The sequence below is a fragment of the Heterodontus francisci genome, chromosome 47 (genome assembly GCF_036365525.1).
Source record: "Heterodontus francisci isolate sHetFra1 chromosome 47, sHetFra1.hap1, whole genome shotgun sequence".
Taxonomy (NCBI): domain Eukaryota; kingdom Metazoa; phylum Chordata; class Chondrichthyes; order Heterodontiformes; family Heterodontidae; genus Heterodontus; species Heterodontus francisci.
The window spans coordinates 18,484,432-18,508,695 of record NC_090417.1 but is presented as its reverse complement, the minus strand read 5'-3'; the positions used below and the strand labels follow the sequence as shown (position 1 = coordinate 18,508,695).

The following is a 24,264-nucleotide window of genomic DNA, read 5'->3' as shown; positions in this document are numbered from 1 at the left end:
CTGGGGGTATTATATAGGATTCCAAATAGTGAGAATGATAGAGAAACAAATCTGCACGGAAATCATTGAGATGTGCAAGAACTACAGAGTGGTGATATAGGAGGACTTTACCCAAATATCAATTGGGATAACGTTAGAGTAAAGGATAAGGAGTGGGAGGAATTTCTGAAATGTGTTTTGGAGAACTTCCTTGACCAGTATGTTTTCGGTCCAATTAGGAAGAAGGCATTGCTGGATCTGGTTCTGAGGAATGAGGTGGGCCAAGTGTCCACGGGGAAACATGTGAGTCAGAGTGATCATCCTATCATAAGACGAGTAATGGAGAAGAGCAAGAACAATCTAAATTAGAACTTCTAAATTGGAAGAGGCTGACTTCAATGGGATGAGAGGGGATCGATCCAGGGTAAAATGGAACCAAAGACCGACAGGAAAAACTGTTATGGAACAATGGGTATCCTTTAAGGAGGAGATGTTTCGAGTATAGTCTAGGTACATTCCAACAAGGGAATACACAATAAATGATGGGAAACTGAGAAGTGTACAAGAACAGAGGGAACTTGGAGTGTATGTTCACAGATCCCTGAAGGTGGCTGGACAGGTAGATGAGGTGGTCAAAAAGGCATCTGGGATAGTTGCCTTTATTAGCCGAGGCACAGAATATAAGAGCAGGGAGGTTATGCTAGAACTGTATAAAACACTGGCTAGGCCATAGCTGGAGTACTGTGTGCAATTCTGGTCACCGCACCATTGGAAAGATGTGAGGGTACAGAGGAGATTTACAAGGATGTTGCCTGGACGAGAAAATTTTCGTTCTGAGGAAAAGATTGGATAGTCTGGGTTGTTTTCTTTGGAACAGAGCAGGCTGAGGGGTAAAGCGTGGCTACCCGACCCGAACCTGACTAGACCCGATGATATGTGTCGGATTCGGGTCGGGTCTCTCTTCCGAGTCCAGTACTCGGGCTCAGGTCGGGTTGGACTGGACGTGGACAGTGCTGTCTTGCTCTGGGAAGTATTCTTCAAATGAACATTCAGGACGTCAAGGCGGGAAACGTGCAGTCCGGACTCCGCACTCTGCAGTAATGCTTGACTACCCAACCAAACCCCGCTACATGTTTCGGGTTCGGGTCGGGCATTTAAAAAAAATAAAGGATTTGGGTCCGGGTTGGATGTTGTCGGGCCGGGCCTCAATTTTATACCAAAGCCAGGCTTTACTGAGGGGAGACCTAATTGGTGTATACAATTATGAGAGGTCCAGATAGAGTGGATAGGAAGGTCCAATTCCCTGTGGTTGAGTAGTCCATAACCAGGGGGTAAGAGATAGGTGGTTTAGGGGATTTGAGGGGAAATCTTTTCACCCAGAGGATTGTGGGGATCTGGAACTCTGTCTGGAATGATGGTCGAGGCAGAAACCCTCACACATTTCAAAAGTACTTGGATATGCACTTGAAGTGCCATAACCTACAAAGCGATGGACCAAGAGCTATAAAGTGGGATTAGACTGGATGGATACTTGTCGGACACAATGGGCTAAATGGCCTCCTTCTGTGCTGTAAATTTCAAACAGGCAGGGTGGGTCCGATTAGGGACAAAGAAGGTCATATCTGCTTAGAGGTGCAGGGCAAGGCTTGAGTACTTTATTAGTATTTTGTACCCATGTTTACAAAGAGGATGCTGGCAGAATATCAAAGACAAGGAAGCAGAGATGGTAGAGGTAATAGATGAGTTGAAAATTCATAGGCAGGATGTACTGGAAAGGCTGACTATGCTTAGATTGGATAAGTCACCTGGCCTGGATGGCTTCCAGCCCAGGTTGCTGAAGGAAGTGCAAGTGGAGATCGTGGAAGGGCTTGCCATAATCTTCCAATTTTCGCTATCACCGGGGAGGTGCCATGGAGAGTGGCAAATATGACAACCTTGTTCAAGAAAGGGTGTAACGACAGTCCTAGTAATTACAGGCTGGTCAGTTTAACATCACTGGTGGATAAGGTTTTAGAAATAATAATCAGGGAACAAATCAACAGGCACAAGCAGAGGTTTGAATGAATTAAGGAGAGCCAGCACATATTTGTAAAAGGTAGATCGTGCTTGAATAATTGAATTGATCTAATTGAATTTGGTGATGAAGTAACAGAGAAGGTTTATGAAGGGAATGTAATGAATATTGTTGATATGGATTTTAAGAAAGCGTTTGACAAATTACCACATGAAAGGCTGGTTACCAAAATTGAGGCTCATGGAATAAGAGGGTCAATGTCAGTTTGGTTAAAAATTGGCTTAAGCTCAGCAAACAGCAAGTTGTGGTACATGGTTATTTTTCAGACTGGAGGATGGTAGACAGCAGTGTTCCCCAAGGGTCAGTGCTAGAACCACTGTTTCTTTTGATTTATATGTAGTAACTTGGATATTGGAATGCAGAGTAAAATTTCAAAATTTGCCGATGATACCAAACTTGGTGGTGTGGCAGACACTGAGGATGATACCAATTGACTGCAACAGGATATAGATAGGCGAGCTGAGTGGCAATGGAATTCAATAGAGAGAAGTGTGAGGTGATGCATTTTTGCAGAAGGGATGGGAGAGGCAATACAGACTTAATGGCACAGTTCTAAAGCATGTGCAGGGACAGAGGGATCTGGGGGTGCATGTGCATTGATCTTTGAAGGCAGCAGGACGTTGAAAGAGTAAGTATATGGGATCTTGGGTTTCGTAAATAGAGGTACTGAGCACAAAAGCAAGGAAGTTATGCTGAAACTTTATAAAGCCATGAAATAAAAGATTTCAGATGCTGGAAATCTGAAATCAAAACATGAAATGCTGAAAATACTCAGCAGGTCTGGCAGCATCAGTTCTGACGAAGGGTCACTGACTTGAAATGATAACTCTGCTTCTCTCTCCACAGATGCTGCCAGATCTGCTGAGTATTTCCAGCATTTTTTGTTTTTACTTTATAAAGCCATGGTTGGGCCAGACCTAGAATACTGCATCCAGTTCTGGTCCTCACACTTTAGAGAGCATGCGAGGGTCCTTGAGAGGGTGCAGAGGAGATTTACCAGAATGGTTTCAGGGGCATTTTCGCAACAAGGTTAGGTTGGAGAAGCTGGGGTTGTTCTCCTTGGAGCAAAGGAGCTGGAGGGGAGATTTGGTGCAGGATTATGACAGATTTAGACAAAAAAAGCTATTTGCATTAGCTGATGGTACAAGGACTAGGAGACAAAATTAAAGTTTTGGCAAGAGATGCAGGGTGGATGTGAGTTAGGAACATAAGAAATAGCAGCAGGAATATGCCCTTCAGCCCCTCAAGCCTACTCCGCCATTCAACTAGAAAAAGGCCATTTTCCTGCACTATCCCCGTATCCCTTGATATCTTTAAAATCTAGAAATATATTGATCTCTGTCTTGAATGTACTCAATGACTGAGTCTCCACAGCCCTCTGGGGTAGACAATTCCAAAGATTCACCATCCTCTGAATAAAGAAATTCCTCCTCACCTCAGCCCGAAACAGCCCACCTCTTATTCTGAGACTGTGTTCCCTGTGTTACGCCAATGTGTTTTGTTGAATGATAATTTTTTTTAATCCACTGACTGGAGATCTGAATTTATATTTTTTTAAAGACATTTTTAAAAGACAAGTTGCCAGCAAAGTCATCCTTTCGGCTTAAGATGATCACCTAGTTTACTACACTGTATCCTACTCTTCAATGCTTGTGAGGAAAGAGGTGAAATGTCTGTGCATTTCCCAGCAAGAACCAAGACCCAGAGTCATGCAGACCCCCACCTGCCCAGACTGAGGCACACATTATTTCACCACATGAACATTAAAACTTAAAATGGTGGCTAGGAAGAAAAGAGGGCCTATCATAAGGAATTGCCAAGCCCCTGACCAGAAAGACATTTGCATGCTAGCAGACAGTGTTGGAACAAATCACCCAGTCCCTGCTTCTCCAATACACAGAAGACCTGGTCAGGCCAGTTTAGTCACATGACTAACTGGCCTTTTATTTAACTTGCCACAGAGTGTTTGAAAGGCAGAAAGCTGTTTGCTCCTGGACTGCAAACACCTCTCTCCTGTCTGCTCCCATCTCTTTCTCATGGAACAAAAGACCCATTGAAGACACGCGAACGCAAAGACAGAAAAGTCTCCTACGTGAACAAGGTTTAAGAAGAATACTAGGGCCCCAATGAAAAGTAAGAGCTGTCTACAATCTAAGACTCTATGGCGAGCTGGAAACACAGAAAAAGTAACAAGAAACCCCCTTCAGAGACTGCCTCAAACCCCTCTACTTTATTTTTCTTCTGCTCTTTTCTGTCCCAATTTGTGCGTCATATAACTGTAGGCACGAACCGAATTAGAGTTCAAGTTTTAATAAACTTCACTTTTCTTCTTTAAACCACAGAGAACCTGGTGTGCTCATTTCTTTGCCTTATAATTGGAAAGTGGTGGACAAGGATTCAGCAAGGGTAGCTCAAAATACAGTGTGTTTAAAATTAAATCCTGTTATAATGAGACCAGGTGAAGACAGTAAAAGACCCCTAGACACCTTTCTCACCTGATCCTAACACCCAGGAAGCTTAAAGGAACTACCTGTTTTCTCAGCAAGAAGAAGAAATACTGCTAACTGCTATGTTTGAATCACTGAGTGACTGTCATGTGACAAGCCCCTCCCATCTGTGGTTTTAAGCTGCTGTTTTCTCTGCAGCAAAGGAGAAGCAACTGGTCTCTGACTTGAACAGACCCTCAGTGGGGGTTCCCCTCTCTCTCTCTCCATCCCAGCTTCAAAGCTTTCAAATCCTGCTTGTTGACTGACCATCTTTGTATACTTGGGCTGCAATCAGAAACCCCATTGGAGGAAATCATCCGCATCACTACCTCCAAGAAACTCACCGAACAAGTCATCTACCTCTTCAAATTAAAAGCCTCAGGACCACTGAATTCAGCGAGAAGCCAGCCAAATCACCAAGGTTCACAGACTGTATACCTTTTTTATGGACTCTAACTCAACCAATCTTTCTTTCCCTACTCTGTAACCTATTTATGCGTGTGTAAACCTCCAGAACGTGTGTGTGAGTGAAAGTTGGCGCATTGTTTATTATTTTATTAGTTTGGTTTCGGTACAATAAAGTTAACCTCTTTCTTTGTTAACTCAAGAAAACCTGTCCAATTGGTTCTTGGTATGATCATGGCAAGTAAGTAATCAAACACCGACTGAATTGGCCAGTACATCCTCTTTAAGAAAAAATTCAACCTTTTGTGGACCTGTTTAGGGCGGCACAGTGGTGCAGTGGTTAGCATCGCAGCCTCACAGCTCCAGCAACCCGGGTTCGATTCTGGTTACTGCCTGTGCGGAGTTTGCAAATTCTCCCTGTGACCGCGTGGGTTTTCGCCGGGTGCTCCGGTTTCCTCCCACAGCCAAAGATTTGCAGTTGATAGGTAAAATTGGCCATTGTAAATTGCCCCTAGTGTAGGTAGGTGGTAGGAGAATAGTGGGGATGTGGTAGGGAATATGGGATTAATGTAGGATTAGTATAGATGAGTGGTTGTTGGTTGGCACAGACTCGGTGGGCTGAAGGGCCTGTTTCAGTGCTGTATCTCTAAATAAATAAATAAAAAGGAAGAGGGAAACCCTTCGACCCCATCTCACTTGACTCTAACAGCTGGTTCTAGAACCCCAGGGGAAACATCCTTCCTGCATCAACTCTGTCGAGCCCTGTAAGAATTTTCTATGCTTCAATGATATCACCTTTCATTCTTCTAAACTCAAGAGAATATCGGCCCTCTCTCCTCACAGGACAATTCTGCCATCCCATTGATCAGTCTGGTGAACCTTCATTGCACTCCCTCTATGGGAAGTACATCCTTTTTTGAGGTAAGGAGACCAAAACGGTACACAATACTCCAGGTGCAGTCTCAACAAGGCTCTAAACAATTGCAGCAAGGCTTTTTTAGGCAGAACCTTTTTTTTACGCAGTGTGTGGTAATGATCTGGAATTTGTTGCCGACGAGGAATGTAGCAGAAGAGACAATCAAAGATTTCAAAAGGAAATTAGATGGGCACTTGAGGAAAATAAACTTGCAGGGCGATGGAGATAGAGCAGGAGAATGGGACTGACTAGACTGCTGTACAGAGCAAGCATGGACTTGCTGAGCCTAATGGCCTCCATCTGTGCTGCAATGACTATGACCCTCTGACTACAAATTCTGTAAGAACAGGAGGAGGCAATTCAGCCGCTCAAGCCTGTTCCACCATTCAATTTGATCATGGCTGATCAGTGTTTGAGGCTGAGAACTAGTCAAGACCGTCATCAATTAATGGTGCCATATCTGAACTATCCGAGGTCAGAAGGTGGGGAGGTGGGGGGGAAGAAGGGCAGGGGATGGGGAAGGGTTGAGGAAAGGGGAAGTGAGAGGGTGAGGGAGGCGAAGCCAAGGACAAACAAAGCCCATTATTAATTACATACACATCCCATAAAAACGTCAGATCAAATCTATTCCGACAGGGCTTTAGATGTGCGCTACATGATCAGGAGGTGAGGGCTATAACTAAAATGTGTGCTGGCTTTCTTTTCCTTAAAGCAGAGTCTATGGTCTTAATTTCTGACTTGTCTTATCTCTGCTTCTCTTGTACAAACCAGAAGAGTAGAACAGGATAACAGACACCAAAACAGAAATTAACATGCACTACAACTGACACTCACTGGAAGTGTGCCAAGTCAGAAATAAGGCTGTGATAACTTGGTTAATTAGGTAGCAATCCTTTGGTGTGAATGTCTGCTCACACACCAGACTCTGGGCTGCCACTGAGTTTTGCAAGGGCTTTGATTCTTCCTTCCAAAAAAAACACTCAAACCACATGTTGCGATGCGTTAACCATGTTTCAGTGGGCAGCGCTCTCACCTCTGACTCAGGAGGTCATGGGTTTAAGTCCCAGATACTTCAGCACAAAATCCAGGCTGAGAGTCACAATGCAGTAGTGAGGCAGTGCTGCACTGTCGGAGCTGCAGTACTGAGAGAGCACTGCAATGTCGGAGGGTCAATACTGAGGGAGTGCTGCACTGTCAGATGATCAGTACTGAGGGAGCGTTGCAGTGTCGGAGGGTCAGTGCTGAGGGAATGCCTCACGATCAGAGGGGCAGTACTGAGAGAGTGCTGCATTTTTGGAGGGTCAGTACTGAGGGAGTCGTCTTCTTCTTCTTCGGCAATCCCTCGGGAATGAGGATGACTTCCTTCCACTCCAGGGTTGTGGGTCCTTAGGTGACTGAATAGTCCGATTCTGGATCCGTACCCTCTGCCACAGGTGGGGTAGGTGGTGTTTGGTGAGGCGAGTGAATGTGATGCTTGAATTGCGGAACCATCCTTCCGCTGTTTGCACTTGGTCGCTGCCTGGCATGTCGACGTTGTTCGAACTGGCTGGTACCTTCACAGATGCTTCTTCTCCATTTTGGGCAGTCTCGGGCAAGGGATTCCCATGAATCAGTGGAGATGTCACATTTTTTCAGGGAGGCTTTAAGGACATCCTTGTATCATTTCCTCTGCCCCCCTGGTAGCTTCTTGCTGTGACGGAGCTCTGAGTAGAAAGCTTGTTTTGGGAGTCTTGTGTCAGGCATGCGGACAATGTGGCCCGCCCAGCATAACTGACTAGTTGTGATCAGTGTCTCAATACTGGGGATATTGGCCTGAGAGAGAACACTGATATTGGAGCGTCTGTCCTACCAATGAATTTGCAGGATCTTGCGGAGGCACCGCTGGTGACATCTCTCCAGGGCTTTGAGATATCTGCTGTACTGTGTCCATGTTACTGACGATTACAGGAGAGCAGGTAACACTGCATCCCTGTACACCATGACTTAGGGAGAGCTCCAATATTGGAGGCTCAGTACTGAGGAAATGCTTCACTGTTGGAGGGGAGGTACTGAGGGAGTGCTGCATTATTATAGGGTCAGTGCTGAGGGAGCGCTGCATTATTGGACTGTATGTACAGAGAGAGTGCTACATTATTTTAGGGTCAGTGCTGAGGGAGTGCCGACTGTCAGAGGGGCAGTGCTGAGGAATTGCTGCACTGTAGGTGGGGCATTACTGAGTGAGTGCTGCACAGTCGGAGGGTCGGTACTGAAGTAGCACTGCACTGTCAGAGGGTCAGTACTGAGGGAGTGCTGCACTGTCCAAGAGGCAGCAATGAGGGAACGCTGCACTGTAGATGACACAAAATTGGGTGGAAGGGTGAGTTGTGAGGAGGATGCAGAGAGGCTTCAGGGTGATTTGGACAAGTTGAGTGAGTGGGCTAATGCATGGCAGATGCAGTATAATGTGGATAAATGTAAGGTTATCCACTTTGGTAGCAAAAACAGGAAGGCAGATTATCTGAATGGCTATAAACTGAGAGAGGGGAATATGCAGCAAAACCTGGGTGTTCCAGATTGGCTTAGAGGCGCTCCCTGTCTGCCTGGGTTCAGTTGCAGCTGCAGACCACTCTGTGGAAGGGTTTCCCCTCCACAAACAGTGGCCTGGCTGCAAAGGCTGTTTTTTCACATTTAGATTTAAGTGGGAGGGTGTGGCACCCTCTCCCTCACTTACCTGCCATGGTATCCTGCTTCCAAACTGGAGAGACTCTTATTGACCCTTCAGCTTTGAGAGATCACCCGGTGTCCTTAATTGGACGGCAAGCCTGCCCTTGGCCATTAACTGGCCAGATCTGGGAAAAATCACAGGTGAGTGATATTTCCCCACACAGAGCAGGCTTTTGACCCCGATTTGAGCCTGACATGGGAACCTGAAGCCTGCAGGCAAATTCCTTCCCCAGCTTGGTGAGTGTCACTGATACTTGTGTACAGGTCAGGCAATGTTATTGGGATATATCTTAAACTCAAGGCCACTGAGAAACTGTTGAATTACAATCTATCACAAAATGGTTGACTTACCTTGGATGTTTATTTTCTAGAAAATAACTCTGGATCTATGGATTTTTCCACCTTCGAGAACAAGCACTACTATAGAATTCCCGTCATCACTGCACTTGGTAAGAGAATGCATTCATTCGGAGTCCTTATCCTGTTTATACCTCATCAGGACACTCTGAATTTCTCACCACCAGTCAGACTCTACTCACTCTCTAATAATCTGTGGCTTTAAGTTTTTCAAAGAGCAGGGTTTGAAAACCCATGTGTCCTGAAACAATTATGTGGGCTGTGTGGTCTTGGCCGTGGCTCTCTCACCTCTGAGGCTGAAGGTCATGGGTCCAAGTTCCATGCAAGAGACTTGAGCACATAATCTAGGCTGACATTTTAGGCTGGAATTAATGGCATTCTCCCCCCCGCCCACCACCACAGACAGGCTTTGGAGGCGGCCATAGAATTGTGACAGAAGGTGGGGGCGGAGTGCCCATCAGCTTCCCATCGCAATGCCATTAAGTCAGATGTGAGAAAGGCCAATGATGGCCTTCCTGCTCAGAGGCCAATTGAGGCCCTGAAGTGGCCTCTTATTAGCCATTTAAGGCCCACATCCCTTTGATGTTGGAATTAAGCCAGAAGAGGAGGGGGCCTTCCCCAAGCGGGGAGGTTGCCCACTGGGGGAGGCAACTTCCCTGTGGGCTTGTGGGGGAGGCCTCCTCTGTTGGCATTCTGTGGTCCACGGAGTGCCCTGGCGGCAAGCAACCCACCTCCTGTAACACCCCACCCTGCCCTCATCGCCCAGCCTCTCCCCCTCCCCACATCACCAGGGACTGCTGGACTGGCCCTGGCGACCTGTCTCACGTAGCTTTGGTCCGGATCTCCAGCACTGAGCCTGCTCCCAGGCCTTTTGAAGAATTTGCAGTGGCCACCGGTCCCGGTGGCGTTGCCAATACGACTGAGCTGCTGGCCCTCTAATCTCTTATAGGTGGGATCCCTGTCGTTAAAGGGACAGGGATCCGGGCGCCAGGCACTTAAGTGTCTGAGTGCCGTAGAATTATTTCGGGTGGCTTAGAAAGGCCGAGGCAGGGTTCCCATCGCCATTTCGGCCTGGCACCGTGAACTCCGCTAGCGTGACGAAATCCTGCCCTTACTGTGCAGTACTGGGTGGGGGGCGACACTGTCAGAGGTGCCATCTTTCAGATTAGATGTTAAACTGAGGCCCTGCCTGCCCTCACAGGTGGTTGGGTGTAAAAGATCCCATGGCCTCTATTTCAAAGAGAGGCAGGGAAGTTCAACCTGTGTCCTGGGGCCAATATTTATCCCTCAACCAACGTCAGTAAAACTGATTAGCTGGTCATTTATCTCGTTGCTTTGTGCAAATTGGTTTCCGTGTATCTGCAATTGCAAGAGCGATGACACTTTCTTTATCTCTCCTCTCCTATTTCTTCAAATAATTCTGTCGTGGCTACAAACACTGCTTTTGGCCCACTCTCGGCTCCCTTTTTAATTCCAGTTCACGATTCGAACGTCCATTTTTTGGACCAGGAGGACCGCGATGACCCAGATACGGACCTTTACCTCACACAGCCTTATGCCAGTGGATCTGTGTTTGCACCCAATATCTTGAATTCGTTGATGTGCACAGTAAGTTAAACAGATATTGGTTTATTTTTCCAGCCACTGGAATCTTAGTGCAAGACTAGATGGATGAACAGTTGTCTAAGTGACCAGTTCGAGATTGTATTTAGTGGGTTAATGTCAAGACCCAAGAACCTCAGAGAGCTGTCCTGTATTTCGAGGTCCTGATTGGTCTCATTAAATTAATGAGAAAGCAAATAGAAAATTCCGATGTAGTTGGTTACTTCTACATTGATCGGAAAGAAGTACAATTGGATCTAGAGGGTGTGTTTATCCGGAAGTAAAAAGAGAGGGCAGGGATGAGATTTATGATGAAAATCAATGAATGCCTGCAAGGTCCCAGGAGATGGGAAATACTTTTCAAAGAGATGACAACGGAGATCTCAGCAGTCAGGTATAATGATAGGTGACTCCTGATAACCAATTCTAATAACAACTTGCATTTGTCTCGTGCCTTTAACATGATAAAACGGCCCAAGGTGCAAACAAAATTTGACATCTAGTCACATAAGGAGATATTCCAACAGGTAACCAAAAGTTTGCTCAAAGACAAAAGCAAAATTTGGCAGATACTGGAAATCTGAAATAACAACAGAAAATGTTGGAAATACTCAGCAGGTCTGCCAGCATCTGTGGAGTGAGAAACAGAGCTAATGGTTCAGGACCCATGTCATCAACCTGAAACATTAACTCTGTTTGTCTCTCCACAGATCCTAGCAAACCTGCTGAGTTTGGTCATAGAGGTATGTTGAAGGAGCATCTTAAAGGACAAGAGAGAAGTAGAGAGGCAGGGAGGTTTAGAGAGAGAATTCCACAACTTGGGGCTTTGGCAGCTGAAGGCATGGCTGCCAATGGAGGGGCAATTAAAAACAGGGATGTACAAGAGGCCGGAATCGGAGGAGTGCGGTGATGTTAGAAGGTTTTAGGGCTGCGGGAGATTACAGAGATGGAGAGGGGTGAGGCCGTGGAGAGATTGGAACACAAGGAGGAAAATTTTAAAACTGAGGTGTTGCTGGACTGGAAACCATTGTGGGCCAGAGAGCACAATGGGCAATCAGTGAACAGGACCTGGTGCGAATTAGCAGTAGAGTTTTGAATGAACTGAAGTTTACAAGGGAATAAGGTGGGATGCTGGCCAGGGTGGCGATGGAATAGTCCTGATTCATGATATATAAGCTTGTCTTTCACAGGCAAGTGTGTCATGCCTGATCTAAAGAATGTTCTTGCTCTCCCTTGCTAGACATACTTCAATGACAACATCCTGATGCTGATTCGCACCCTGGTTACAGGCGGCGGGACCCCAGAACTTGATGACCAGTTGGCTGACGAGGATGCCCTGAGAGGCAGCATCCATGCCCAGGACAAAGTGGAGCAGCGGAACCGGTGCAAGCTGGCACGAATCACTATGTGTGACACGCGCTTTGCAGATTTCGGGGTAGGTGATCTCTCGTGATGGTGGTCCGTGGCAAGGGATCGAGGTCGCATTTGCTAGCTTCGGCGTCTGAGCCCTTCACTTGTGCTGGTTTGAAAAGGGAGATATCGTGGCTGTCAACCTGTTAAAGGTGCTCTGATCACCTGGCTCTAGTTGCTGGGTCAGAAGGTTCAAACTCACTTCACCAGGTGCTTTAAGGTAGCATCGAAGCTGTGCGCATCACCAGAAATATCAGTTGATGACAAAACATTGCATAGAAATTACTGCACAGAAATGGGCCAATCCACCCAGTTGGACCATGCTGGTGTTTATGTTTCACACGAGCCTCCTCCTATTCCACTCCATCTCCCCCGATCAGCATATTCTTCTATTCCTTTCTCCCTCATGTGTTTATCTCGCTTCCCCTTAAATACACCTCTGCTATTCGTCTCAACTAGTGCCTGTGGTAGCGAGTTCCACAATCTCACCACTCTTTGGGTAAAGAAGTTTTTTTTGAAGTTTCTTTTTTAAAGAAGTTTCCTATTGGATTTCTTGGTGACTTTCTTATATTGATGCCCTCTAGTTATGCTCTTCCCCACAATAGGAACCATTTTCACATCTCCACTCTGTCAAAACCTTTCATAATTTCAAAGATCTCTGTTAGGTCATTCCTCAGCCGTCTTTTTTCAAGAGAAGAGACCAAGCCTATTCCTCCTTTCCTGATAAGTATACCGACACAATTCTGGTATCATCTGCCTCTAAATCCTGTTTATAAAATGGCGACCAGAACTGTGCACAGTACTCTAAGTGTGGTCTAACCAAGGCTCGACACGTATTGAGCATAACTTCCCTATTTTTCAATTCTATCCCTCTCGAAATAAAGCCCAGTGCTTGGTTTACTTTTTTTATGGCCTTGCTAACCTGTGCCACAACTTTTGGTGATTGGTGGATTTGTACTGCAAGATCCCTTTGTTTCTCTACCCCACCTGGACTTGGACCTTCTAATTAATAGGTGACCTCCCAATTCTTCCTACCAAAATGTACTACCTCACATTTAACTGTGAAACTTTGTTTGCCAATTATTTTCCATTGTGTATGTTTTTTAATGTCCTCCTGTAATTTCTTGCAGTCCTCCTCAGGATTGACGATACCTGCAATTTGGTGTTATCTGCAAAGTTAAAAATTGTGTTTTTGATTCCCAAGTCCAAATTGTTAATGTAAATTGTAAACAGTAGTGGTCCCAGCACTGTTCCTTGTGGAACATCACTTCTCACCTTCTGCCACACTGAATATCTACCTTTTACTCCCACTTCTCCTTTCTGTCTTGAAGCCAGCTCGCAATCCACTCTGCCATTTGTCCCCTGACTCCACATTCTATGACCTTATTCGTTAGTCCAATATGGGGCCCTTTATCGAAGACCTTTTGAAAATCCAGATAAATTACATCAATTGCATTACCATTGGCTACTCTCTATGTTACCTCGTCAAAAATTCAATAAGGTTGGTCAAGCAAACTTTTTCCTTTTGAAATCCATGCTGATGATTCATTATCGTATTTTTTTCTTTCTAGATGATCTTCTATTCTCTGCTGTAGTAGGGGATTCCATTATATTTCCTATCACTGATGTTAAGCTGACTGGTCTATATTCCTTTGGGCATGTTCTGACCCATTCTTAAATATGGAATTACATTAGCTCTCCACCAGTCCTCTGCCACTACACCTTATTCTAATAAGTTATTAAATATATGTAGTAATGCCTCTGCTATCTCTTCCCTAGATTCTTTTAAAATACATAGATACAATCCATCTAGACCAGGGGCTTTATTCGCTTTGAGTTTGACTAGTTTATTCAATACATCCCCTTTTTTATTTTAAATGCACTTATCTCATTGCTCATCTCATCATTCAATGCCATGTCTATCTCCCTGGTAAACTGAAGTGAAACAATTATTGAATATTTCTGCCATCTCTCTATTGTTATGTGTGGTAATATCCTGTCGATCTCTTAATGGTCCTATTCCCACTTCAGCCTTCCTTTTTTGACTGATGTGCCTGTAAAATACGGCAAAATATTTTACTATTTTTATGTTCCTTGATAATTTAATTTCATACTTGCTCTTTGCCTTCCTTATACTTTTTTTTTACTTCTCTCCTAATCTTTTTGTTTTCTCTCTTATCGTGCACTCCTCTGCTGCCTATGTATTTAATGTATGCCTCTTTCCTAAACCTCATTTGTTCCTCTACGTGTTTATCCATCTGTGGAGTCTCACTCGTGTTTAGTTTGTTCTTCCCTTTTAGCTGAATATATTTTTCCTGCACTCTGTTCAACATCATTTTAAATGTTTTCCAATGTTGTTCCACATCGCTTCTTTGCAATATTGTTGCCCATTTTATTTTCTCAACCCCTCAAAATCAGCTTTTCTCCAATCTATTAACTTGGTTTTTGTCATACTTATGTCCTTCTCTATCATCATCTTCAAGCTTATTATGTTATGGTCACTATTGCCTAGATGTGCCCCGACTTTTATTTCTTTTATCTCCTCTGGTTCATTCCCCGTTACTAGATCCAAGAGTGAATATTCTCCTGTTGGGCTTTTTACATATTGGGCTAGAAAGGAGTCCTGTACACACTGCAGGAACTCCATCGCCTTATCCCCTCGACCTACCTCTTCTGTCCAATGAACATCAGGGTAGTTGAATCTCCCAATATTATTATTCTATGTTGTTTACTCAATTCCCTAATTTGTCTGCATATATCTTTCTCTACCTCCCTTCCACGACGAGGTGATCTGTACACAAACACCTATTAGTGTGATTACAGGGAACTACAGACCAGTGAGTCTCATGTCAGTGGTGGGGAAACTATTGAAGAAAATTCTGAAGGAGAGAATCTATCAACACTTGCAGAGGCAAAATTTGATTAGGAATAGTCAGCATGGCTTTGTCAGAGGGAGGTCATGCCGAACAAATTTGATTGAATTTTTTGAGCACGTGACCAGGTGAGGGTAGTGAAGTTGATGTCGTTTACATGGATTTCAGCAAAACTTTGACAAGGTCCCACATGGGAGACTTATCAAGAAAGCAAATGCACATGGGATACAAGGTAACTTGACAAGGTGGATTCAAAATGGCTTAGCTGGAGGAGACAGAGAGTGACGACAGACGGCTGTTTTAGTGACTGGAAGCCAGTGCCCAGTGGCGTACCACAGGGATCTGTGCTGGGTCCCCTATTGTTTGTCATTTATATAAACGACATAGATGACTATGTGGGGGGTAGGATCAGTAAGTTCGCGGATGACACAAAGATAGGCCGAGTGGTTAACAGTGAGGTGGAGTGTCTTAGGTTACAGGAAGAAAAAGACGGGATGGTCAAATGGGCAGAAAAGTGGCAGATGGAATTTAACGCTGAAAAGTGTTTTGGAAGGAGTAATGTGGCACGGAAGTATTCAATGAATGGCCTGACACTGGGAAGTTCCGAGGAACAAAGGGACCTTGGCGTGTTTGTCCATAGATCTCTGAAGGCAGAAGGGCAGGTTAGCAGGGTGGTGAAAAAGGCATATGGGACACTTGCCTTTATCAATTGAGGCATCGATTACAAAAGCAGGGAGGTCATGTTAGAGTTGTACAGAACTTTGGTAAGGCCACAGCTGGAGTACTGTGTGCAATTCTGGTCGCCACATTATAGGAAGGATGTGATTGCACTGGAGGGGGTGCAGAGGCGATTCACCAGGATGATGCCTGGGATGGAACATTTAAGCTATGAAGAGAGGTTGGATAGGCTTGGGTTGTTTTCACTGGAGCAGAGAAGACTGAGGGGTGACCTGATAGAAGTGTACAAGATTATGAGGGGCATGGACAGGGTGGATAGGGAGCAGCTGTTCAAAGAACAAAGAACAAAGAAAATTACAGCACAGGAACAGGCCCTTCGGCCCTCCAAGCCTGCGCCGATCCAGATCCAGATCCAGATCCTCTATCTAAAGGAGCAAGAGGGTAACTAGAGAAAGGATTGGCCCACTCAAGGACAAAGGAGGAAAGTTATGTGTGGAGTCAGAGAAAATGGGTGAGATTCTAAATGAGTACTTTGCATCGGTATTCACCAAGGAGAGGGACATGACGGATGTTGAGGTTAGGGACAGATGTTTGATTACTCTAGGTCAAGTCGGCAAAAGGAGGGAGGAAGTGTTGGGTATTCTAAAAGGCATTAAGGTGGACAAGTCCCCAGGTCCGGATGGGATCTATCCCAGGTTACTGAGGGAAGCGAGAGAGGAAATAGCTGGGGCCTTAACAGATATCTTTGCAGCATCCTTAAACACGGGTGAGGTCCCGGAGGACTGGAGAATTGCTAATGTTGTCCCCTTGTTTAAGAAGGGTAGCAGGGAAAATCCAGGTAATTATAGACCGGTGAGCTGACGTCAGTGGTAGGGAAGCTGCTGGAGAAGATACTGAGGGATAGGATCTATTCCCATTTGGAAGAAAATGGGCTTATCAGTGATAGGCAACATGGTTTTGTGCAGGGAAGGTCATGTCTTACCAACTTAATAGAATTCTTTGAGGAAGTGACAAAGTTGATTGATGAGGGAAGGGCTGTAGATGTCATATACATGGACTTCAGTAAGGCGTTTGATAAGGTTCCCCATGGTAGTCTGATGGAGAAAGTGAAGTCGCATGGGGTCCAGGGTGTACTAGCTAGATGGATAAAGAACTGGCTGGGCAACAGGAGACAGAGAGTAGCAGTGGAAGGGAGTTTCTCAAAATGGAGACGTGTGACCAGTGGTGTTCCACAGGGATCCGTGCTGGGACCACTGTTGTTTGTGATATACATAAATGATTTGGAGGAAAGTATAGGTGGTCTGATTAGCAAGTTTGCAGACGACACTAAGATTGGTGGAGTAGCAGATAGTGAAAGGGACTGTCAGAGAATACAGCAGAATATAAATAGGCTGCAGAGCTGGGCTGAGAGATAGAAAATGGAGTTTAATGCGGAAAAGTGTGAGGTGATTCACTTTGGAAGGAGTAACAGGAATGCAGAGTACTGGGCTAATGGGAAGATTCTTGGTAGTGTAGATGAGCAGAGAGATCTTGGTGTCCAGGTACATAAATCCCTGAAAGTTTGCCACCCAGGTTAATAGGGCTGTTAAGAAGGCATATGATGTGTTAGCTTTTATTAGTAGGGGGATCGAGTCTCGGAGCCACGAGGTCATGCTGCAGCTGTACAAAACTCTGGTGCGGCCACACCTGGAGTATTGCGTGCAGTTCTGGTCACCACATTATAGGAAGGATGTGGAAGCTTTGGAAAAGGTGCAGAGGAGATTTACTGGGATGTTGCCTGGTATGGAGGGATGGTCTTACGAGGAAAGGCCGAGGGACTTGAGGTTGTTTTCGTTAGAGAGAAGGAGGAGGAGAGGTGACTTAATAGAGACATATAAGATAATCAGAGGGTTAGATAGGGTGGATAGTGAGAGTCTTTTTCCTCGGATGGTGATGGCAAACACGAGGGGACATAGCTTTAAGTTGAGGGGTGATAGATATAGGACAGATGTCAGAGGTAGTTTCTTTACTCAGAGAGTAGTAGGGGCGTGGAACGCCCTGCCTGCAACAGTAGTAGACTCGCCAACTTTAAGGGCATTTAAGTGGTCATTGGATAGACATATGGATGAAAATGAAATAGTTTAGGTCAGATGGTTTCACAGGTCGGCGCAACATCGAGGGCCGAAGGGCCTGTACTGCGCTGTAATGTTCTATGTTTTTAAACCTGTCGCCTATTTTCTAAGGGTCTGTATCTCTTTGCTTCCTGCCCATTCATGTATCTGTCTAGATACATCTTAAAAGACGCTATCGTGCCCGCGTTTACCACCTCTGCTGGCAACGCGTTCCAGGCACCCACCACCCTCTGCGTAGTTGAAGGGTCAGTTACAAGGGGTCACAAGTTTAAGGTGAGGGGCGGGAGGTTTAAGGGGGATTTGAGGAAGAACTTTTTTACCCAGAGGGTGGTGACGGTCTGGAATGCACTGCCTGGGAGGGTAGTAGAGCCAGGTTGCCTCACATCCTTTAAAAAGTACCTGGATGAGCACTTGGCACATCATAACATTCAAGACTATGGGCCAAGTGCTGGCAAATGGGATTAGGTAGACAGGTCAGGTGTTTTAATGCATTGGTGCAGACTTCATGGGCCGAAGGGCCTCTTCTGCACTGTATTATTCTGTGATTCTGTGACTCTGCGAGTGTGATTGATCCTTTATTATCTTTTACCTCTATCGATGTGGATTTTATTTTTGTCTTGCTGATAGCTGCATCCCTTTTTTACCATCATTATGTTATTCCCAATAAGTACAGCGACTCAACCTTTCCTTTTTCCCCTCTCTATCATTTCTAAATATGTTCGACCCTGCAATATTCAACTCCCAGTCCTGAATTTACTGTTGCCGTGTCTCAGTAATCCCACTATGTGTGGTTCCTCCCAACACATGCTTGCCTTTGCCTTCCTTGTTTTATTATAGCCACTGCTTATGGGCAATGCTGTACAGACATTTTAACTCATTTTAGTAGGATTTCCTCTCACTTTATGTTTCATCGTCTTCTTAGTCTCCTGTTCTGCAACTCAATTTATTCCCTTGCCATCAATGTCCTCCTTGACTTTATTCTTTCCAATGCACTCCTTCCCCTTTTGTTTATATTTAGACTGCTCATGTTTCTTGTCGATCCCTTCCCCCATCTTAGTAGTTTTAAGCCTTTGCCACCTCCCGATTTACCCTCTCGGCTAGGACGCGGGGTCCCATCCCGGTTCAGGTGGAGCTCTTCCATTAGTACAGCTCCTTTCTGCCCTGGAACTGGTGCCAGAGTCCCATGAAAAGGAAACCCTCTTCCCCAGACGAGTCCTTTAACCATGTGTTCATTCTCTTGATCTGCCTGCTCTGATGCCAATCTGCATGTGGTTCAGGCAATAGTTCAGAGATTATTACCCTCAAGGTCCTGCTGTCTAATTTAGTGCCTAACTTCTGATCCTCTTTCAGCAGTAACCACCTCCCTGTTCCTACCTATGTCATTGGTTCCATGACAACTGGATTTAACCCCTCCCTTTCCAAGTTCCTCTCCAGCCACTGGGAGAGATCCCTTACCCTGGCAGTCGGTAGGCAACACACGGCTGGGGGTTCTCGATCTTGGCTGCAGAGTAACTATCTAGCCCCCTAATTATAGAGTCCCCTCAGATCATGAAGCAGTCTGTGCCTTCACGCAGCAAATTCTTAACAATATTCAAGCTTGGGCTGATAAGTGGCATGTAACATTTATGCCACACAAGTGCCAGGCAATGACCATGTCCAGGAATAGCGAGTCTAACCATCTCCTCCTGGAATTTATTTATTTATTTTACTTTTATTTATTTAGAGATACAGCACTGAAACAGGCCCTTCGGCCCACCGAATCTGTGCTGACCATCAACCACCCATTTCTACTAATCCTACATTAATCCCATATTCCTACTCTATCCCCACATTTCCTCAATTCACCTACCACCTACCTATACTAGGGGCAATTTATAATGGCCATACCTATTAACCTGCAAATCCTTTTGACTGTGGGAGGAAACCGGAGCACCCAGCGAAAACCCACGCGGTCACAGGGAGAACTTGCAAACTCCGCACAGGCAGTAACCAGAATCGAACCCCGGTCGCTGGAGCTGTGAGGCTGCGGTGCTAACCACTGCGCCACTGTGCCACCCCATTTAAAAGCATTATCATTGCTGAATCTCCCACCATCAACATCCTGAGCGTCACCATTGACTAGAAATTTCAGTGAACAAGGCACATATACACGATGGCTACAAAAACAGGTCAGAGACTGGGATTTCTGTGGTGAGTATCTCATTTCCTGAATCTCTAAAAACCTCCCACCATCTACAAGGCACAGGTGTGAGCAAAAACCCAGGAGATAAAAATCTTAAGGACATTCAAAAAAACATTTATTTCAACAGTTTCGGATATTAATTGTCAAAATGTTGGTGATAGGAAAGGGACAAACATCCAATTCGGTAATGAAGAGACTGTTCACTTTCTGATTGTTCATGGGAAGTGGTGGCGACTGAGGCGTCGTGTCATCGAGGCCTGCTCAGGTTGGGAAAAAAGAACCCGACCCGAACCACAGCGGACCCGAGCCCCACCTGGCCCGAGTCCCTCCGATGTTGCCCCGAGCCCGACCCGACCATCTGTTTACTTACCTTCCTGACACCGAAGCTGCAGTGCACGCATGATGATGTCATAGTGACGTCACTCGCTCACTGCGCAGACTCAGTTTCGTCCCGGATTCCCAGCTCAGTTAAGTTTTTTAATGTCAATACTTACCAGCAGAGCACTTACCGTGCGTGTCTGACCCGACGCGACCCAACTCGACCCGGACTCGGTCCGACCCGACCTGACCCGACCCGAGCCCGAAAGCCTTACCCGGAAGATGGGCCTGATCCGACCCGAACCCGACACATGTCGTCGGGACCTGTCGAGTTCGGGTCAGGTAGCAGGCCTCTATCGTGTCGGACCACCAATGAAAGGAACTTGTTGACGGAGCAGTTAGAGGAAGGAGATCATGTGATGAAAGCTCCAGGAATACATCCAGCCAGAGCTGGCAACGTGAGCAACTGGACTTTAGCAAAATAACATGTCCCAATTAACAGCTGGTTCTGCTCGGTCCTGCACGATGTCTTATCGAGTATTTTGATCCTGGTTTGTGCTGAGCTTGCAGATCTAAACCAGGACAGTTATCAGGATGGCAGGATGGTTGTGGGAGTGGTGGGGGAGGTGGTGTGGTATGTGGTTCTGAGAGACAATATCAGTACCTCAGAATGAAAAATCAGTCTATGTTTCTCCTCCAATGTACGCCTTTCGATGCTGTGATAACAATATCTCCACAAGGTAGGTCATCCTCCTCAGGCCCTGATGAAAGTTTCTGTGTTAGTAATGCTACCTAAGAAGTTTTTCTTCACTCTAACAGATCTCTCTCTGTTTTACAAGGATGGAGGAAATTATGGGGATCTTTTCTGCAAAGCTTTGAACATCTACGGGATACTTTGCTTCGGGGTATTTCGATTGCAAGACCCAGCCAAACAATCGAAGAAGCGGTAATACTTTCTATTGTCACGTACTGCTGCTGTGCCCAGCGCTGTGTATCCACACTGACATTTAGTGGCCAAAATGAATTTGCTAACATTACCATACTTGCTGCCATTGGAACATAAAAACATAGCAACAGGAAGAGGTCACTCAGCCCCTCAAGCCTGTTCTGCATTCAATCTCATCATGGTTGAACTGTATTGTAATTCCGTCTTAGTTCCGACACCTTTAATACCTTTTACCCAACAAAAATCCATCAATTTCAGTTTTGAAATTTTCAGTTGATCCCCCACCTCAACAGCTTTTTGGGAGAGCGAGTTCCAGATTTTGACTGCCCTTTGTGTGTAGAAATGCTTCCCAATATCACCTCCGCATGACCGAGCTCTAACTTTAAGGTTATGCTCACTTGTTCTGGTCTCCCTCTATCAGATGAAATGCTTTATCTCCATTTACCCTATCAAATTATTGAACCATCTTGCACGCCTCAATCAGATCACCCCCTTATTCTATAGTCAAGGCAATACAAGCCTAATTTCTGCAATCGAGCCTCATAACTTAACCCTTTAGCCCCGAATCATTCTGGTGAGCCTGCGCTGTACCTTCGCCAAGGCCAAAATATCTTTCCTGAGGTGCAGTGCCCAGAAATCAACACAGCACTGTCAGTTTACCTCAGTGGTTAGTGCTCTGACTCAGAAGCTCATGGGTTTCAAGCCCTAGTCCAGATAACTGAGAACATCATCTAGGTTGATCAGTGCATAACTGTGGGAGTTGGCATTTGAATGAGACATTAAACCAAGGCTCCATCCATCTGTTCAGTTGGATCCTGTGGTTATATTTGAAGAAAAGGAAGTTGTCCTAATGTGCTGGTCAACACCAACACCACCACCGAAAACAGATTATCTAGTCATTCACCTTTAGCTATGCACACAAATTGTGTAGACCCACAATTTCAACTGGGATACTTATTTAACAATGTAGACACAGAAAACGGTACATCATCCATTTGCTTTTGGCATTAATATATGTAAAAGGGCCTAAATCAGAAGAAATTAAGAACTTGCATTTGTACAGCACCTTTCACGTCCTCAGGATATCCCAAAGTGCTTCACAACTAATCAGGTACTTTTGATCTGTCGTCACGTAGTAACCGCTACAGCCACTTGTAAATAGCAAGCTCCCACAGACAGCAAAAAGTCAAGATCAGATAATCTGTTTCTTTAGTGATGTCGGTTGAGGGCTAAACACTGGCCAGGACACTGAGAAGAAGTCTACTACTCTTCTTCAAAATAATGTGGAATCTTTTATGTCCACCTGAGAGGGTAGACAAGGCTTTGGTTTAACGTCTCATCTGAAAGACAAAAACACATCACATTTGTTTGGCCTCTTTGATGTAGGAAAATATCCCAAAGTGCTTCACAGTAAACCGGAACCGAGGCCGAATGCCAGACCCGGAAGCCCAACCAGACACATGTCGTCGGATTCCGTCAGGGTCGGGTCGGGTAGCAGGCCTTCACCCAGGTACTGATGTAAAGGCCTGCCACCCGACTCAACCCGGACGGGTCCTGACGACATGTGTTGGGTTCGGGTCGGGTCGGGTCAGGCTTCCAGGTCCGACATTCGGACTCAGGTCGGGCTTCCTTTGCACACCTTTATTTCACAGAGCTGTAATACAGAAAAGAAAATGGACATATTGTCTAAGAAGATGTTGGGAGGGGTCATCAATAGCTTGGTCCAAAGAGATGTTGTAAGATGGCACTTCCAGCTCCCTTAGTATTACATTCAAGTTTGTGTGACCTGGAATGCACTGCTTGAAAGGACGGTGGAAGCAGATTTAACAGTAATGTTCAAAACAGAATTCGATAAATCCTTGAAAAGAAAAAAAATGCTGAGTATGGGGAAAGAGCAGGAGAGTGAGACTAATTGTATAGCTGTACCAAAGAGACAGCACAGGCATGATGGGCTGAATGACCTCCTTCTGTGCTGTATCATTCTTTGATTCTAAGTTACTCTTGTTCTCCTTTCCTTCAGATTCGTCATCACAAATCCCTCCCCTTTATTTGAACTTAACATGACAGACTTCATCATGTGCACCGTGCCTTATCATGACACGCAAACCTTGGCGACCTCTACCTACTGTCAGAAAAATTACTCTTCCAAGTTCATCCCATTGCACATATTGGCCAGAAAAACCTCCCTAAGGTTAACAAAGGTTGAACAGACATATCAGAAATTAAACGAGGATAAGCAAGTGTCAGGCAAGAGCACAGCTAGGACTTCTGAAGACAGCACAGTGTTTTACTCCAGAACGGGGGTGAGAAGTTTAGAATCAGCCACAATAAGCCAGTGGAAGGAAAGGCTGAAAACTGCTGATGTGCGCAGGCATTCAAAAGATAAAATTAAATTTGGTGAAGACTTGGTGCTCAGTCAATTAAAGGAAGAGCCAACATCTGATGAAGAAACCATAGCCGGACAATCAGAGGAAGAATCAAAATTTGGCGACGAAACTGCAGCCAGACAATCAAAGGAAGAACCAAAATCTGGTGAAGAAACTGCAGCCAGACAATCAAAGGAAGAACCAAAATCTGGTGAAGAAACTGCAGCCGGACAATCAAAGGAAGAACCAAAATCTGGTGAAGAAACTGCAGCCAGACAATCAAAGGAAGAACCAAAATCTGGTGAAGAAACTGCAGCCGGACAATCAAAGGAAGAACCAAAATCTGGTGAAGAAACTGCAGCCAGACAATCAAAGGAAGAACCAAAATCTGGTGAAGAAACTGCAGCCGGACAATCAAAGGAAGAACCAAAATCTGGTGAAGAAACTGCAGCCGGACAATCAAAGGAAGAACCAAAATCTGGTGAAGGTGGTCAAGCATGAAATTTTTATGGTCATTTCACATGAGGTTGGCAGCAGATGTATGAGGACCATTTTTGAATTTCTCTGCCGGTTATCAATAAAGTTCTGATAACACTGCTTTTGAACTCATTTCACTCTTGGAATTGACTGCTCCTTACACTTCATATGAGACTGGGAACTGCAGCACTTTTCAAGAAGTTACCTGTGTTTGACTTTCTGTAAAGGTTGAGTGAAGGTGGGAAAGGGATGTGAGGCAAGGCAGTTAAGAAGTGTACGCATCTGAGGGAGCGCCATATTGTGTGTAATGACTTTATTGACATGGAATAAGTAACATAAATATAATCCCTTTAACAAAGCACAGAGAATAAGCCAAATGAT

General features: G+C 45.2%; 1 protein-coding gene across 10 annotated transcripts in view; it reads left to right on the top strand.

Moving 5' to 3' along the window:
- LOC137357147 (calcium-activated potassium channel subunit alpha-1-like) overlaps positions 1 to 23,971 on the top strand; it is a 129,403-nt gene extending 105,432 nt beyond the window's left edge. For all 10 annotated transcript variants that reach the window (XM_068023237.1, XM_068023240.1, XM_068023239.1 and 7 more), the window contains 5 exons: positions 8,935 to 9,012; positions 10,398 to 10,528; positions 11,763 to 11,957; positions 20,934 to 21,040; positions 23,061 to 23,971. In XM_068023237.1, the coding sequence (XP_067879338.1) occupies positions 8,935 to 9,012; positions 10,398 to 10,528; positions 11,763 to 11,957; positions 20,934 to 21,040; positions 23,061 to 23,907 (1,358 nt within the window). In that variant the 3' untranslated portion in view covers positions 23,908 to 23,971. The remainder of the gene's footprint in view (positions 1 to 8,934; positions 9,013 to 10,397; positions 10,529 to 11,762; positions 11,958 to 20,933; positions 21,041 to 23,060) is intronic.
- The last annotated feature ends 293 nt before the right edge of the window (positions 23,972 to 24,264 follow it).